The sequence below is a fragment of the Catharus ustulatus genome, chromosome 10 (assembly GCF_009819885.2).
Source record: "Catharus ustulatus isolate bCatUst1 chromosome 10, bCatUst1.pri.v2, whole genome shotgun sequence".
Lineage (NCBI taxonomy): Eukaryota > Metazoa > Chordata > Aves > Passeriformes > Turdidae > Catharus > Catharus ustulatus.
The window spans coordinates 9,650,299-9,664,618 of NC_046230.1; the positions used below are offsets into that span (position 1 = coordinate 9,650,299).

General features: G+C 43.2%; 1 protein-coding gene across 5 annotated transcripts in view; it reads left to right on the plus strand.

The window, feature by feature from the left end:
- Positions 1 to 14,320, plus strand: part of NYAP2 (neuronal tyrosine-phosphorylated phosphoinositide-3-kinase adaptor 2) — a 136,179-nt gene that overhangs the window by 60,640 nt on the left and 61,219 nt on the right. For all 5 annotated transcript variants that reach the window (XM_033068174.2, XM_033068175.2, XM_033068170.2 and 2 more), the window contains one exon: positions 880 to 1,178. In XM_033068174.2, coding sequence (XP_032924065.1) covers positions 880 to 1,178 — 299 coding nt within the window. The remainder of the gene's footprint in view (positions 1 to 879; positions 1,179 to 14,320) is intronic.

The window sequence follows — 14,320 nt, forward strand, 5'->3', positions numbered from 1 at the left end:
TGTTGCTGAGTTTCTTTGCATAGTCACTGACTTGCCTGAATTGAAATGTGCTGTTGGATTGCAGTATAAACACCAGTAAGAGCTGTTTTGCAGAACTGATAAGTGTGAGTGGAACAGGAATAATATCAAATTCTCAGTCATGCCACCCACAGAAATTGCAGTATTTGGTATGGTGGCACTTGTTTCAATTGAACTTTCCTTCGTCTTTACCTGTGTTTCTGAATGGCTGGAGGTTATTTTCTTCCTGGTGTCCCATGGTCCATGGCCTTTTAATTTCCTAAACTTCTAATTTACTAGTCTGAAGCTGCTTGTGTTGCAGATTTATGTGGGTTTAATGTGATGTTGAGTTTCCTATATCCAAGTAATTTTTAGAACATTTCTTCTTTACCACCCTTTAGTCTCAAGGGAAGAGATTGATTGGATGCCATGAGCCTTGTTTCCCAAGCTACATGAGCATCTGTAGTCAAATATGAGTGTCAGAGAGTGTGGATCAATACACCATGTTGTATTTCTAATGTGTTATTCTTTTCCCTACTCACAGTCTTCTGTTTTCCTGAAAACTCAGTTCTGACTTTCAGTGTTTGAAATTTGTTCTGTAGAAAATTTCTAGTTACAATACTGTGAAACCTGTCAGAGGCTTTTCTTGATTTCTTCTTGTAATATTCTGAGTGCATAGCAGTGTACCTATGTCTCAGTTGTTGGCAGCTTAAATTGAAAAATAGACTTTTTTAGTAGTCATCTTCTTTTCAGGGAAGAGCATTGCTTGTTTTCAAATTCAAAAACATGATCTGCTTGTCACAGGTAGAACTGAGACCCTGGTTCCAGGTGTGGTTCAGGCAAAGGAGAACCTTTTACTTATATTTGTATTTTCTCTTACAGCATAGGTGGAGAAGTAGCAAGAGGAAATGAAGGCAGCTACGTGGGGAAACATTTCCGCATGGGATTTATGACAATGCCTGCTCCTCAGGACAGACTGCCACACCCCTGCTCCAGTGGCTTCACTGTCAGATCCCAGTCTCTTCATTCAGTTGGAGGAACTGATGATGAGAGCAGCAGCTCTCGAAAGCAACCGCCTCCAAAGCCGAAACGAGACCCCAACACCAAACTGAGCACCTCATCTGAAACAGTCAACACTGGAACAACAAGCAAAAGTGGGAAACTACCGGACAGGACTGAAGGTAAACACTGTAATTCTTTGGAAAAAAAGGGGGTTGGTGTACCAGTCTTTAGATTATCCTGTTGTGTTTAAGAATTACCTGTGTGTTTCCCTATTTGTGTAACAGTGCCAACACAGGTATCCTAGACCACTCATGTCTAAATGTTGGACCAACTATCCAACTGTTCTGGATAGTTTTGCCTTTGGCATTTGTCACAGAACTGCACCACTTACATGGTCTGCATGTATACTGGAGAATAAGTTGAGTTTATTCAAAGTGAAGGGGAGAAGAGATTTCTGTCAGCTGCAATGTAGGCCAATGTTATCTGCCCACCAGCCAGAGACCACTGACAATGTCATTAGCATGGTGCAAACCACAGCTCTGGAAAGGGTTCTCTTCAACAAAGGAATGAAGAACAGAAATTAATAAAAGAATAGTGCATGATCCTGAAACTCCACAGCAAGGAGTTGGAATATCATCCAACAATAAAAATTTTACCCAGGATCATAATAACAGATTGCCCAAAGCTTCTGCTTGCATCTGAGTCTACGTTTTCTCCTCCCATTCCTCCCAGTTACATTTCAGCCAGTGCAGCATTCAGAAGACAATTAACAGTTTTAGTAATGATATTGCTTCCTTACTCTGCACTGCTAAAGATGAGCTGATGCTGTAGGGATCATCTTCTTCCTTTATTCCATGCTGTAAATACATTCTGTGCAGCAGTAGCACCAGCTGTACTCTCTCCTAGGAGAGATCAGGATAGCTCTGCTTCACAATGTGAAGTGTAGGAAGGAACCCATAAGGACAAATGGTTTTGATCAGTGCTGGTGTCTCCCACTGCTGTGTTATGTGTCAGTTTTGACATCCGATGCAGCACATTGTCCTCCCTGTGTGGATCCCTTTGCTTGGTGTTGTGGCCAGAAATACTTGTTAGCTACATTCATGCTATGACCTCCTTAAGCAAATCTGATTTTGAAAAGTTGTCAATGATAACAAAGATGCCAATGAATGCGTAAATCATGGTGACACATGTGTCTATGATTGCAAATTTGAACACAAGTGCTGAACAAAGCTGTGGATTTATTTATGCTCTTGGTAGTTGTTGTACATATGACATTTTTCATTACTTCCATAGTTTGTCTTCTTCAGCAACCATGATATCAGCACCATGCAGACAAACATAACAAATGCAAACATTAGGTAGCTGTCCTTAACAAAAGCAGTTTTCCACAATTTTACTGGACCAAAGCCTACACAGAAACCATTTAACTTTGAGATTTAAATTCTCATACCAGAAAGGGTCTCAAATTTTAATTTAATATCAAAAGATGGCACAAACTTCTTGGTCTGATATGCTCTGAGGTGAAAGGCAGAAGCTCTTACATTACTCAAAATTCTGTTTAAAAATACAACATTTTAAAGTATTTTTATAGTTCTTTAATATATTTCTGAGCACTCTTTCTCCCTGAATCTGTCCAACCGGAATCACCAAGACTTTGGAGACAAGGTAGTAGTAAAGGGTTTAATGTTTTCTAACTTGTTTACTGACTACTCCTGCAAGTGTACATTGAGTCACACAGTATATGGTGCTGTTGAGAATAGCTGACCTTGGCACTATCTCTAGGAGGATTAGGAATGGAGTCTCTTTCGCACCCATATCCCAGCCCTTTTCCTCATTTGCTGAGAACCAAGAGAATCTGACAGACATGAAATAGCAGTAATAGCAATGATAATGATAATTGAAATACATCCAAGTATTTTGGCAACCTCACAGGAGTTATGGCAGACCCCTTAAGCAGCCTTTGTCCTCACAGAACTAGGTTTTCTTCAGTGTTATTGTCATTCTAGAAGGTCCTGAAAATTTTGTTTCCTTTCCCTCGTCTTCTTCTGCCATCTGAAATTTGAGCCCAAGGAAGGAATATCTAGTCATGTCCTTTCTGACAGATTTCAAAGTTTGAAATTGGTTGACATTTCTGTTTGCAAAGACACTTTTCCTCCTCCATGCAGGTTGAGCTTGATCCATCCCATCACATGAGGTTATGAGTGACGTGTGGTACTGTAACCTTGTTCACTCTGGCTCATCTGTATGGCAATGGTACGATACCAGAGTCCAAGTATTGCAGAGCACCTTGGATTCTCATTATTGTAATCAAGAGCCGAATATTCATAGCAAGATCTCTGGAAAGAACTGATGAATGAGTAATACTCCATCACTAGCAGAAAAGATAATACCTAAATGTTACCTTTCAATGTGAATAAACGCCTTCATGGAACATTAAGAATCTCTATGATGTTTAATTTATGATATGTATTATGTTCATTCTGCTGCTTTGCATGTAGAGCAGTAATGGGCACTTTCAGGATAAAATGAAGAAGTTCCTGTTTAATTGACAGAACCCTTTAATCACACTGTTGTTTTTTGTGTGTTCAGAATGCTCTGCTTCTGTGTGTAATGTAGTTTCACCAAAGAGTTCAATACACACAAAGATCATATCGTAGGGATGTTTTGGTGTAGTTTGGGTTTTAAGAGAGCAGTCATTTTTTAAACACAGATATACTCAAGGCTGGTACAATATGGTGTTTAGATGAACAGACTGAATTTCTAAGATGTTTTGTTCTCACTAGGAGAGGCTTTACTATGACCTGTGCACTCCAAGGTAACGTTTATTTTGATGAATTTTCACAGTAGTCTGGATAATATAAGAATGTTTATATAAAAACTATGGTCATACATTGATGAGAACCTCTAAAGATGAGCAGAACAGATGGAAATCAAGATTCATTACCTGCAGTATCGATTGATGCAAATATTAGACAAGTTTTGTCACTGAATATGAGATTATTACTGTTGCTCTAAAATTAATTTCCAGCAAATTTAGTATCTGAAATTTTGCTCAGAGAATTCTGTGAAGCTCTGATTCTACTAGTCTTGTGTTTTGTGGGCCATTGGTTATGTTTTTACCTATGTAGTAGTTCTCATTCTAGTAGCTTTGAATTAAAGATATTTTAAGTCTGCCTCTTCCCAATTTCATATGAGAAATTCCATAGGATGCAATACTCATGTTTTCTTTTGGATGTCTTTGAAAGCTCAGTCCAAGAACAGGCAGGTTTAACTTTCAGTCACTGTTGTCTGTATTGTACCCAAATATTTGTATATGCATGTGTCTCTCACATTTGCATGCAGTTGTGGTATTTGCAGGCTGCATGACTACAGCCTTTTCCAGGAACTATGGAAAATAATGATGAAAACCCTATTGTTTCTCCATCAATTACCATGGAATCTCTACAAAGCAGCTGTCACAAAATTGTTCCCAGCTAAATTATTTTATGGCTGTGCAGAATAATTCAGACTATAATGTGTATTGTCTGACCCTGTGGCTACTTTGAAAAGGAATTTGCTACATTTTCTAGACAACTAGGGACAGCCTCATCACTCCTTTCTTTTTATTAAACATACAGTAAATTCACGAATACAAGCCGCACTGAGTATAAACCGCATCTCTGGGTGTTGGCAAATATTTCGGTTTTTGTCCATAAATAAGCCGCACCTGAATATAAGCCGCTCTGTCGTTCGCAGCGAGGACCCGCATGCAACAAAGTTGCCAAATACTAACAGAACCGCGGCATGGCGGGGTTTACTGGCTCAACTAAGGCTGTGCAGGCTCGGCCCGCTAGGGGCCGCTGACGGGGCCAGGTGGCCCAGCCCGGCGCTGCCACTCGGGGCTGGCCGCCGCCTCTGGGTTCGCTCACCCTGGCCCCGCTCCCGCCGCGGCGCCGGCCGGGCACAGAGAGAGCGCCCCGCTCACGCCGCAGCGCTGGCCGGGCACGGAGCACCCCCTGCTCCCGCCGCAGCAGCGGAGGGCGGGGGCAGAGCAGCCCCCCTCCTCCCTGAGCCGCAGCAATGGCGGCGCGCCCCCCCCCCCCCCGTCCTCCCCGAACTGCGGCAATGACGGCGCAGAGCCTCCCAGTCTCTCCCCTGGGCTGCGGCAGAGGAGGAAAGAAGAGAGCTCTCCCGCCTTTCTCCCCGCCCCCCGTGCTGCCTGCAGGGAGCCAGGGCAACACAGTAACACTGTAACAATCGCGGAATGCCGGCTTTTACTGGCAGGTGCTTGGCTCGGCACTCTGGCTGGCACGTCTGGGGTTGTAAATGTCAAAATTATTCGCAGATTAGCCGCCCCCGACTATTAGCCGCACTTCCGGGTTTCCACCAAAATTTTTGTCAAATTGCTGCAGCTTGTATTCGTGAAATTACTGTATTTACTTTTTACTTTTTGATAGTGATCTGGTTTATACAAACAAAAGCAGTTGCTGATAGTAACTTTGATACTCTTTATCATCGTGGTGAAATCAAAATATTGAGTCTATCCCATTTACACAATTGGCTTGATTATGTCTGACTTATCTGCAGAAGGGGCAGAAGAAATTTGGTCTTGAGCTTGAAGAACCTTTTCCTCCTGAAGCACAAATAGCAGCAGTAACACCCACACTGGTTCTGTGCACTTTTCCTATAAAGTGCTCTGGCTTCCATCTTTGTGGGAGTGTGAGAATCTTCCCTTAGGTTGCAGTGACCCATATTGGCCCTGTCCCTGTGCCCTCAGCAGTGTGGCAACTCTTGGGTTTGTTTCGTTCACCCCAGCCTGCCTTGGCTCTGCCTGAGAAGAGCCCTCTCCAGCCTAAAGGCATCATTCTCCTTAGCTTGACTTCAGCTTTGTTGCTGTGTTTCCACACTTTGTGTCCCTTCTTGTGCTTTAATATTCAATTTTTTACTCTTCTGGCTGCCTCTCATATGCACCCACTAAACGCCTTCCCAATGCATTTCTCCTCCGTGACAGATTTCTAGAAAGTGTTTTTTAAAAATGTGGGTTGTATTTCTTCAGAGTTTTCAAACTCTGGTAGGAACAGCAAACAAGTGGAGCTGCGCCCCATGCATCACACATTGGAAGTGAGAAGTGCTCTGAAAAGGGTAATTTAAAATAACATTTCAGCACGGAAGGCACATCTAATCTTGATCCTGAAAGGCTCTTTATTGAGAAAATGCAGGAGTGTAATTAATTGATTTGTTTTCAGTGCCCAATCGCACAGAAAAAAGGAAGTAATAAAACAGTATAATTGGTTGATGTAACCAGCCTCAAGCAGTGTTTTTTGATATGATCACTGCACGTCTACAGATCTACTGCAGTGCAAATAAAAATTGAAATATATAAGTGAACTGCATTTTTAAAGTTAATTTTTTGTTAAAATTCTGCTTAGTAATGTGAAGTACCACATTATATAAAGAAATACTCATGAAATACATAATTTAATTACAAAGTTTAATTAATGTCTGGATAATATACACATATAATGAAAAAGCAGGTTCTACATACTTGTGTGTACATACAAACGTGCACACAGATACCAGCTGAAACTCAGAGTAGCATTTTCAAAATAAGCCAAAGGAAAATTTACCTCTGATGTGAGAAAATACTTGCAGGGGACTCACCTCTTGAACCCTCTCAATTTGTTTAGTGTTTTCCTTCCAAGTGTCTTGGGAAAGAAGATATCCCTCTTGCTGCTGCCTTCTAAGCCCTTGTGGTGAGCTCAGCAATTTCTAAAGGTGGGCAGCCTGTAAGGAAAATTTTTCTCAGGAGAAAAGCAATTACAGTAACTTGCAGTCCAGCTGGTCTCTCTCATAAATCTAGTTTTCTGTCAGCTAGACTGACATTGTAAGTTTGAACTTTTGCTACTCTCATTAAGCAGAGTTTGGATTAAAGGGATTTAGCACTTTTGCTGGTTTTACACAGAGTTGGTTTCCTTTATGTCCTACCTTAGTGAACAATGTATTTAACCTGAACTTTGAAATAATGTCCTCTGTGGTAACCGTGACATGTCCTTCCTTCCAGCCAGATCTTATTCCCAGATCTTTTCATCCATGCCTACCAAAGGAAGAAATATCAATAATGAGCCCTGTTCAGACCTAACAAGTCTAAAGGGACTGACAGCTGAGTTCTGGTGGGTTGACCTGTGGGCAGTTTCAGATGCTCCTGCCCTGGGCTATGTGCTTGGCCTCCTGCTGCCATGAGAACCCAGTACTGACACAGCTCAATGCAGTGTTTTAGGGATGTGTCTTGGAGGCACAGTGCTGCTGCAGCCACAACAGGGGCTGTGGCAGAGGAGTGGGGAGGCAGGGCTGGTGAGCAGCATCCTGCAGTCTGTCAGAGCGCTGTGCAGTGGGCACCAGACTTGTGCCATGGCTCTTGCAAGGAGCTCCCTCACAGCAAGGGCCACTTGTCACTGTGGCCTGCAGTGCTGGGCCTGGAGACAGGAAGGGCAGCGTGGCCAAGCAGCACAAGGGTGTGCTGCCTCCTGAGCTCCAGCTCCAGGGCATCCTCCCAGGACATGGGATCCTCAGCCATGTGCTCAGTTTGAGCTGCAGTGGGTCATTGTGCCTGAGAGGCCTCAGTGCTTGCATACTATGTACTGCATATTTTACTGCTCATTTTCCTCTTTCCACAGCCTGCACTGTGTTTTGAGCATAGACTTTTTCCCTGTGGGAAGCTGCAGCTTGGCTCACATTAGCTGTATAGGTATAATGTGAGCTGGTATTGAGCTGTGTGTAGAGCAGTGAGTATTCCTTCACATAACTTAATCTGATTTGATCTCAGAGCTGTCTTACCCATAATTGTTTGTATTCTGCACTGTATCCCTTGCAGCCTGTGAGGCTCGAGAGAGCTTAACTTGAATCTGTGCACGTCAGGAGAAGGGCTGGCACTGGTGAAGGGAAAAGTCAAGGCCAGAAAAGTCAGAAATCGCAGACCTTGTTGTCAGTAGAAGGAGGTGGAGTTGGCTTTCAACTACCATGCCTGCCTCCAGAGAAGTGTGTGCCCTGTGTGTCCAGGTGGCATGGGGATGCATATGGTGCATTCAGCAGTGTCAGAGCCATGCAACTCCTAATGGAACTCTGGCAAATCTTTTTCTTTGCTCAGCCCTTCCCCTCACAGTCCCCTTGCTGCCCCAGGGATCAGAAGGGTGGAGGGCAGCACTGTCCTGACTGTGTTGGGACTCTGCCCAGCAGCTTGTTCCCACTGACCTGCATGCAAGCAGGTAGGACATGGCAAAGATTTTCATCTGTTCTCTAGTATTTAATAACTTAGATACTTTCAAAGGCTTTGCTTTTTAGGGTGTTGGTGGTAGGAGTAGTTCTTCAGTGCTTTGGGATTTGGTTTTCTCTGCTTTTGCCAAGATTTCAGTTTGCCCCTCCCTGCAGCAAGTCAATTTTCAGCTTGCAGCTTCCAGAGCTGGTTTACTTCCCTGCATCACCTCCTTCAGTGCTTCATCTTTCCAAGTCTGTTTCCTCATCCCTCAGATAAGTAAGGGCAAGGGGAAAGGAGGGAATGAATATAGCAGTTCTTATAGCTGTTATAATAGCTTTCTGTGCAGAGCAATGAACACAATGTGATTTTTGGAGGGATTTATAAACAAGTTTTGAAGCCACAGAGGGAATATGTTCTTACCCTCAAGGCACATATGCATACTCATTAATGTTAATGGAAGCTGCAAGCATTGAACAGAAAATAGACCAGGCAGTGGTAGAAGACACGGAGCTTTGTTACCCACTTGGGAATCACACAATGCCCAGGACTTGGCAGTTGGTACATTAGCTGTGTTCTGCTAGTCTATCCTGTGTACTTAGTGACTTTTTAAAAATTCTTCTTAATTTAACAAAGCCACTTTATATATTCCACCTCGCTCTTTTCACGATAGGATGTTGCTCATTTGCTGAGACTCTGCACCTAGGTTAAAAAAGCCCAAAATTAAATGTGCAGCTCCCCTGCAGTACAGCTATTGCTCTGCTCTCAAGGGTGATGGAAGCTGTGATGTTCTTGATAATGGAAAAACCTTAATAATGTGAGTTCAGGGAGTATTTTGCTGATTTACCAGATTAACTGCAAATGCAGCCAGTCCAGGAGGAGCTGCCTGCCCTCAGCTGAGGCCAGGAAGCTCTGCTAAACATTTGTGACTCCTGCTGTGAGCATGTGGGCTTTTCTGCACACTCAGTGCAGAGCCCTGGTGCTCCAGGGCTCAGGAGAATTTATAAGCCTGGTCACAACCCCAGGTCCAAACTGCTGGTGAATTCACATCATTCTGCCCTGGAATTAGCTGAACCACCTCAGACCTAAGAGCAGTGTTGGGCATAAAGCAGACAGATTGTATGGGAGATTTTCTCAGGCTGCTGTCCTCTGACTGTACAGGTCACTGTAGCCCCTGGACATGGCAACAAGGCAAGGAAATGTGAGCCACTTATTCATGCAGTTACCTGGGATCTGGGACAGAATATTAGCACAGGTTTCACATCATATGGAAGTCACTAGGCTGCTTTTAGAGCCAACCCACTCCTGGAAGTATTTCTGATGTGCTCTTTGAGGTGTCTGAATCAATAATCTCTGCCAGAAAGACCAGAATGAAGAGGGAGTCTCTGAAGAAAGCTGAAGTGTGGGTGGTCTTGTTCACTGCATGGTTAATTTGCAGCCTTGATAGACAGACCCTATGTAACTGTAAGGTTATAATATCAATAAACCTATTCATTGTCAGCAGGTCACTGTAAGTCATCATATTTGTGACTTTATTTCATTTTTTGTTTTGTTTATGCCTCAGGGGGCCATAGTACTGAAATATTATGAGCTGAAATACTATGAAATACTAGATTCTTGCATTATTTTGCTTCACTGAATGGCTCTGAAGTCAAGGCCAGGAGAGTAGGGGAGGAGAAATCCAGGTTAATTCTCTTGCCTTATTTTGACAGCACATCACAAATTGTTAAGTAAAATGAAATGCCTCTGAAACTGCAAAAATAACAAACTGAGAATACTCCTACTACACTTATGTTTCGCATACTGTCCTTGGCAAATTTTTCTGTTAAAGGCATTGTGGACAAATGAGTAAAGGGGCTTGAGGGATCAGACTGAAATCCTAATGTCTCTGTTTACTCTTAGAGCTCATCTGTAATAATAGATGTGTGTGGCAAAATTCATTTGGAATTAAAGAAGAAAACCACAAAACACATTTTATTACACAACAAGTACATTGGATTTCCACTTCTTTGTCTTACCTTATTTTTAACTGCTCCCCTAATTTTCTTCTCATTTTAACAACTAAATGAGACAAATCCTCATGAAGTGAAGCATGACTGAGCTCTCAAAACATTTTGTGCCCCCTGCACTCACATTGGGTTTACTGGGAATGCACAGTGCTTACAGAATCACATCCCAAGAGATTCAAGTCTAGCTCCAGGTGAGATCCTGTCATGGCCAGCCTCTGTTTCATTGGTAGTTTCTTCCTAATGACTGTTTGAACATAGTAGTCTTGGTTGGTGCACTGGTTTGCTGCTTTCATCCCTTCCACTTGGCTTAATACTGGATGACATCAGGCAACATATGCCTGACATGCTGCAACTGTGTTTGGCACTTCATGCTTGTCCGTCCGTCCGTGTGCAAACACTGCTGTGCTGGGGTAACGTGCACGGCACTGACAGCTCTGCAGAGCACAGCTTCCTTCTAGCAGTGCGTCAACATGCCTGGCACAGCAGTGTACCAGCCTGGCCTTTTCACAGATGCAAAAGAGCAAAATATAAAACAATGCACGAATAATTTGGTGCTTATTTTGGTGGCAGTAACTTTGAACCGCCGGCATGTCAAACGAGAAGTGCATATCCCAAAGTCTGATGTGTTTTGGAGCTGGCTGCTAGCTTAGGGTGGGGAAAGGCCTAGAAGTGGGCAGTAAAAGGCTGGAGCATGGTGCACTTGACATCAGCAAGAGCTTGATATCCATTTCCAGTACAGGGGTATAATATTTGCCATGGTTCCCTTAATTTCCCTGAGATAATCATAAATAATACTCTGCCTTCAAATTCATGGCCCTCTTGCATATAAGGATTGAAGAATTATAGCTCCCTTTATGCTTACTGGTAAAATGAATACTACAAGTACAGGACTCTGAGCATAAACACGCCTGGAAAAACCAGCATTATTACCTTTGGGTTGTTGACCCTAATGGTGTATTGTGGGATTAAGGAGATTGCTGACATTCTCCCCTCCGTGCATGACTGCAAATGGAGCTCTCTCCCATTTCCTATTGGTAGAATATAAAAGGATAGACTGGCTATAAACCTTGCTTTAGAATCACTGGGGTGATGCCAGAAGTCTCAGTTTCAATGGTGTTAGGATTTTGTTTATGACAATGGAAGACCCTTAATATTTTAATTTTGGTGAATAGGATAGTAAGTAATCTTTTGATTAAAAGAAAAAAATCCCCAACTAAAAAAGCAAACATGCCAAAGTGTGCCAAGGACAAACTTGAAGCTATAGGACTAGTGTGGATGCAAAACCATGGTGTCTAGCCTACTCATTTTCAAGCAAAGGCATGAAAACTCAAAATGTGCTATGATTCTGAATTTGTTGTTTTCTGTTAAAGGTGAGATAATTTTCACTGGTGGTGTGGCCAAATATCATTGCCATGTGATCCCAGTTCTGCAAATGTATGCTTACATGTCAGTAAGGGTTATGCCAAATGGAGACTTTGTAAATTAATACTAAGCATCATCTCCCAGGGGTGTAAGTGGAGGAAAAGCCACTGGCTCAGATGACCTTGAGAATTTCACTTGCCCCTCAGTGTCACATACTCCTGGTTTGTAACACACGGATAGTGACAAAAGCCTTGTTTAGCAAGGTAATTTGCAATCAGCTTATGATGAGAATGTTTCTCATGTTTTTCACATGGAAAACTTGAGCTGATGGGACACTGCTTTTGGGGGCAGCACTGTAGAATGAGGCTTTTGGGCAGAGAAGGGAATGTGTGAAAAACACTGTCCTTGCTAATGTGAAATTCCACACACCTGGCAGGGTTTAATTTGTGAACTCAGGGCAGTCACTGTAGAAACCAAGACTTCAAGCAGTCACTCAGTGTAGGAACTGCTCAAGTTCCCTTTCTCAGCCTTCTGTTGGTATCACTGATGCTGCAGAGTGTGAATAAGGATGGCAAAATCTGAGCTGCCATTATGGTTCAGCTCTGAAATGCTGACTGCTATGGGTTTACAGAACGGGCAGTCCCAGGAGATGGTGTGTAACAACCCCCACAGAGCTCAGGCTGTTCTGAGCTGTGCTCTGCAATAGACTGTGCCTCGGTGGTGGGGATGAATTCCTGCAAAGAGCTTCACTTCTGAAAAACAACAAAATGAAACATGCTGTAAACACTTGGTTATAGCAATAACTTCTGCTCCAACTTGCTTTTTCATCCTCCATCTTGCTTCTTGGGTGGAATATTGAGGTCAAGCCTGACATTTCTAACAGGAGATGCTTCACCTAAATCTTGTTTGGGACTGCACAAAACACTGTCAAAATGGCACTGTCCACTGCAGTCATATCAGGTGAATTTATAGGGATTAAGCCCAGCTTCTTGACCCTTGTAGATCAACACTATTACAGGCTCTACTAGTTTCACTACATGATCTGCAAATAAATGCAGGATGAAATGATAGATGCCAGGCACACAGAGAAGCTCTGAGTGTGAGGAAGCTGATAAAGTGTGGCCTGTCTGTAATTTTTGTCAGCACTGTATTTAGAGTTGAGGAGAGAGGAGTCACCCCTATGGAGATGGAAGAAAAATTAATAGCTGGGAGGCATTTTTCCTAAAGCTGATTACAGTGAGTATTTCATAGCACTCAGCCTCTGACCACAGTGCTGTTGCTGTTACTTTTCCAGGCAATGCTGCCTGCCTGTGAGCTGCTCCAGCAGTGTTCTGTCTGCTTCAGCTGTCATCATATTCACCAAAAAACATTCAGTGACAACTTACAGGAACCGCTTTTGCAGGGTCATCCTGTGGCCTTTTGGTAAAGGAAAGAGTGCCCCTTTCACTGAACTCCTGTTCATTGTGGCTCATTTGCTTTCTGATGCTCCTGCTGTGGTGGCTCATCTGACCCTGGCCATCAACCTTGCGCTTTGTTTTGAAATGTGAGCTCAGTGGTGGCAGAAGGACCTGCTGGATGTGTCAGTCAGTGGCAGCTTTGCACAACTGCCTCGAGGAAAGAACTGTACAGAGCCCACTGAACTTCTAGGGGAGAGGGGGTTGCTGAAATCTTTTGGTTCTTTGTTGCTGGTGCAGATGCCTAGGAAGCACAGGAGCCTGTGTGGGGCTGCCATGCTTGGGGAATAGTTGGACACAACACATCTCATGTTGAAATCCCCACGAGCTCAGTATTCTGCATAACACCACCGTGGTGGGCCTGCCAGTGTGATTTAATGGGCTGCAATTATTTTAGAAGCTCGGCAAACAGCTTGTTACTTATATAACAAATAATGCATTTGACCTACTTATGTTAGCTGTAAATAGAAGATAGGCATTGCCGTGGATCTGAAAAATGAGGAGTCTCATATCTCTGGATAAATTATTCAAGTCTTTGCATATAGTAATTGCTACAGTTCTGGTCTGGTTGGTTGTGAACCAAAACAACAAATCAAGTGAACAAATACAGACTACTTTTCTAGATAAATAAAGTAGGTGAGTTAAACTTATTCTAGCTTGATTTCTTTCTTTACCATTTCTCCAGTAAATAATGTTGGGGTCTACTATTTGGGTGCATGTCCTGGTTTTAGAAATCCCAGAGAGCCAGGAAGTCTCGCAGAGATTTGTTTAATTCAGTGTCTCTGAGCACTGGGTCAGAGAGCCTGTGTCTTGTACCTTCTCAAGAAGTTCATTAAAGTTCAGCAAGTGATTTCCCAAATTGTTGCCCTCAGCTGTCACATGCAGTAATCGATAGCAGTGTTGTTCCTGTGAAGCCAGGAGTTGCATTCAGACTGGAATCTGCCTCTGTTTACAGGAACATTGACAGATAATACCACAGAGGCCTTCAGTGCCTCTGGGCAGCAGGTAACAGGAATTAGCAGCTCAGCCCTCAAAGGCTCACTGCTATCGTGGTGTCCTCTGCACACCAAGCTCATGTGATGCAGGTGTCTAAGGCATGTCTTGATGGGATTTAGCTGTTCACACACCACCAGAACCTTCCCTTTCTGGACAGAGGAGCGATCTTTTCTTTCTACAGGCCAGCAGAAATGCTGCTGCACTTGCAACCATTTCATGGTACAGCCTGTAGAAACTCAGAACATCACCATCTTCTGTGTGATAATCAGGGA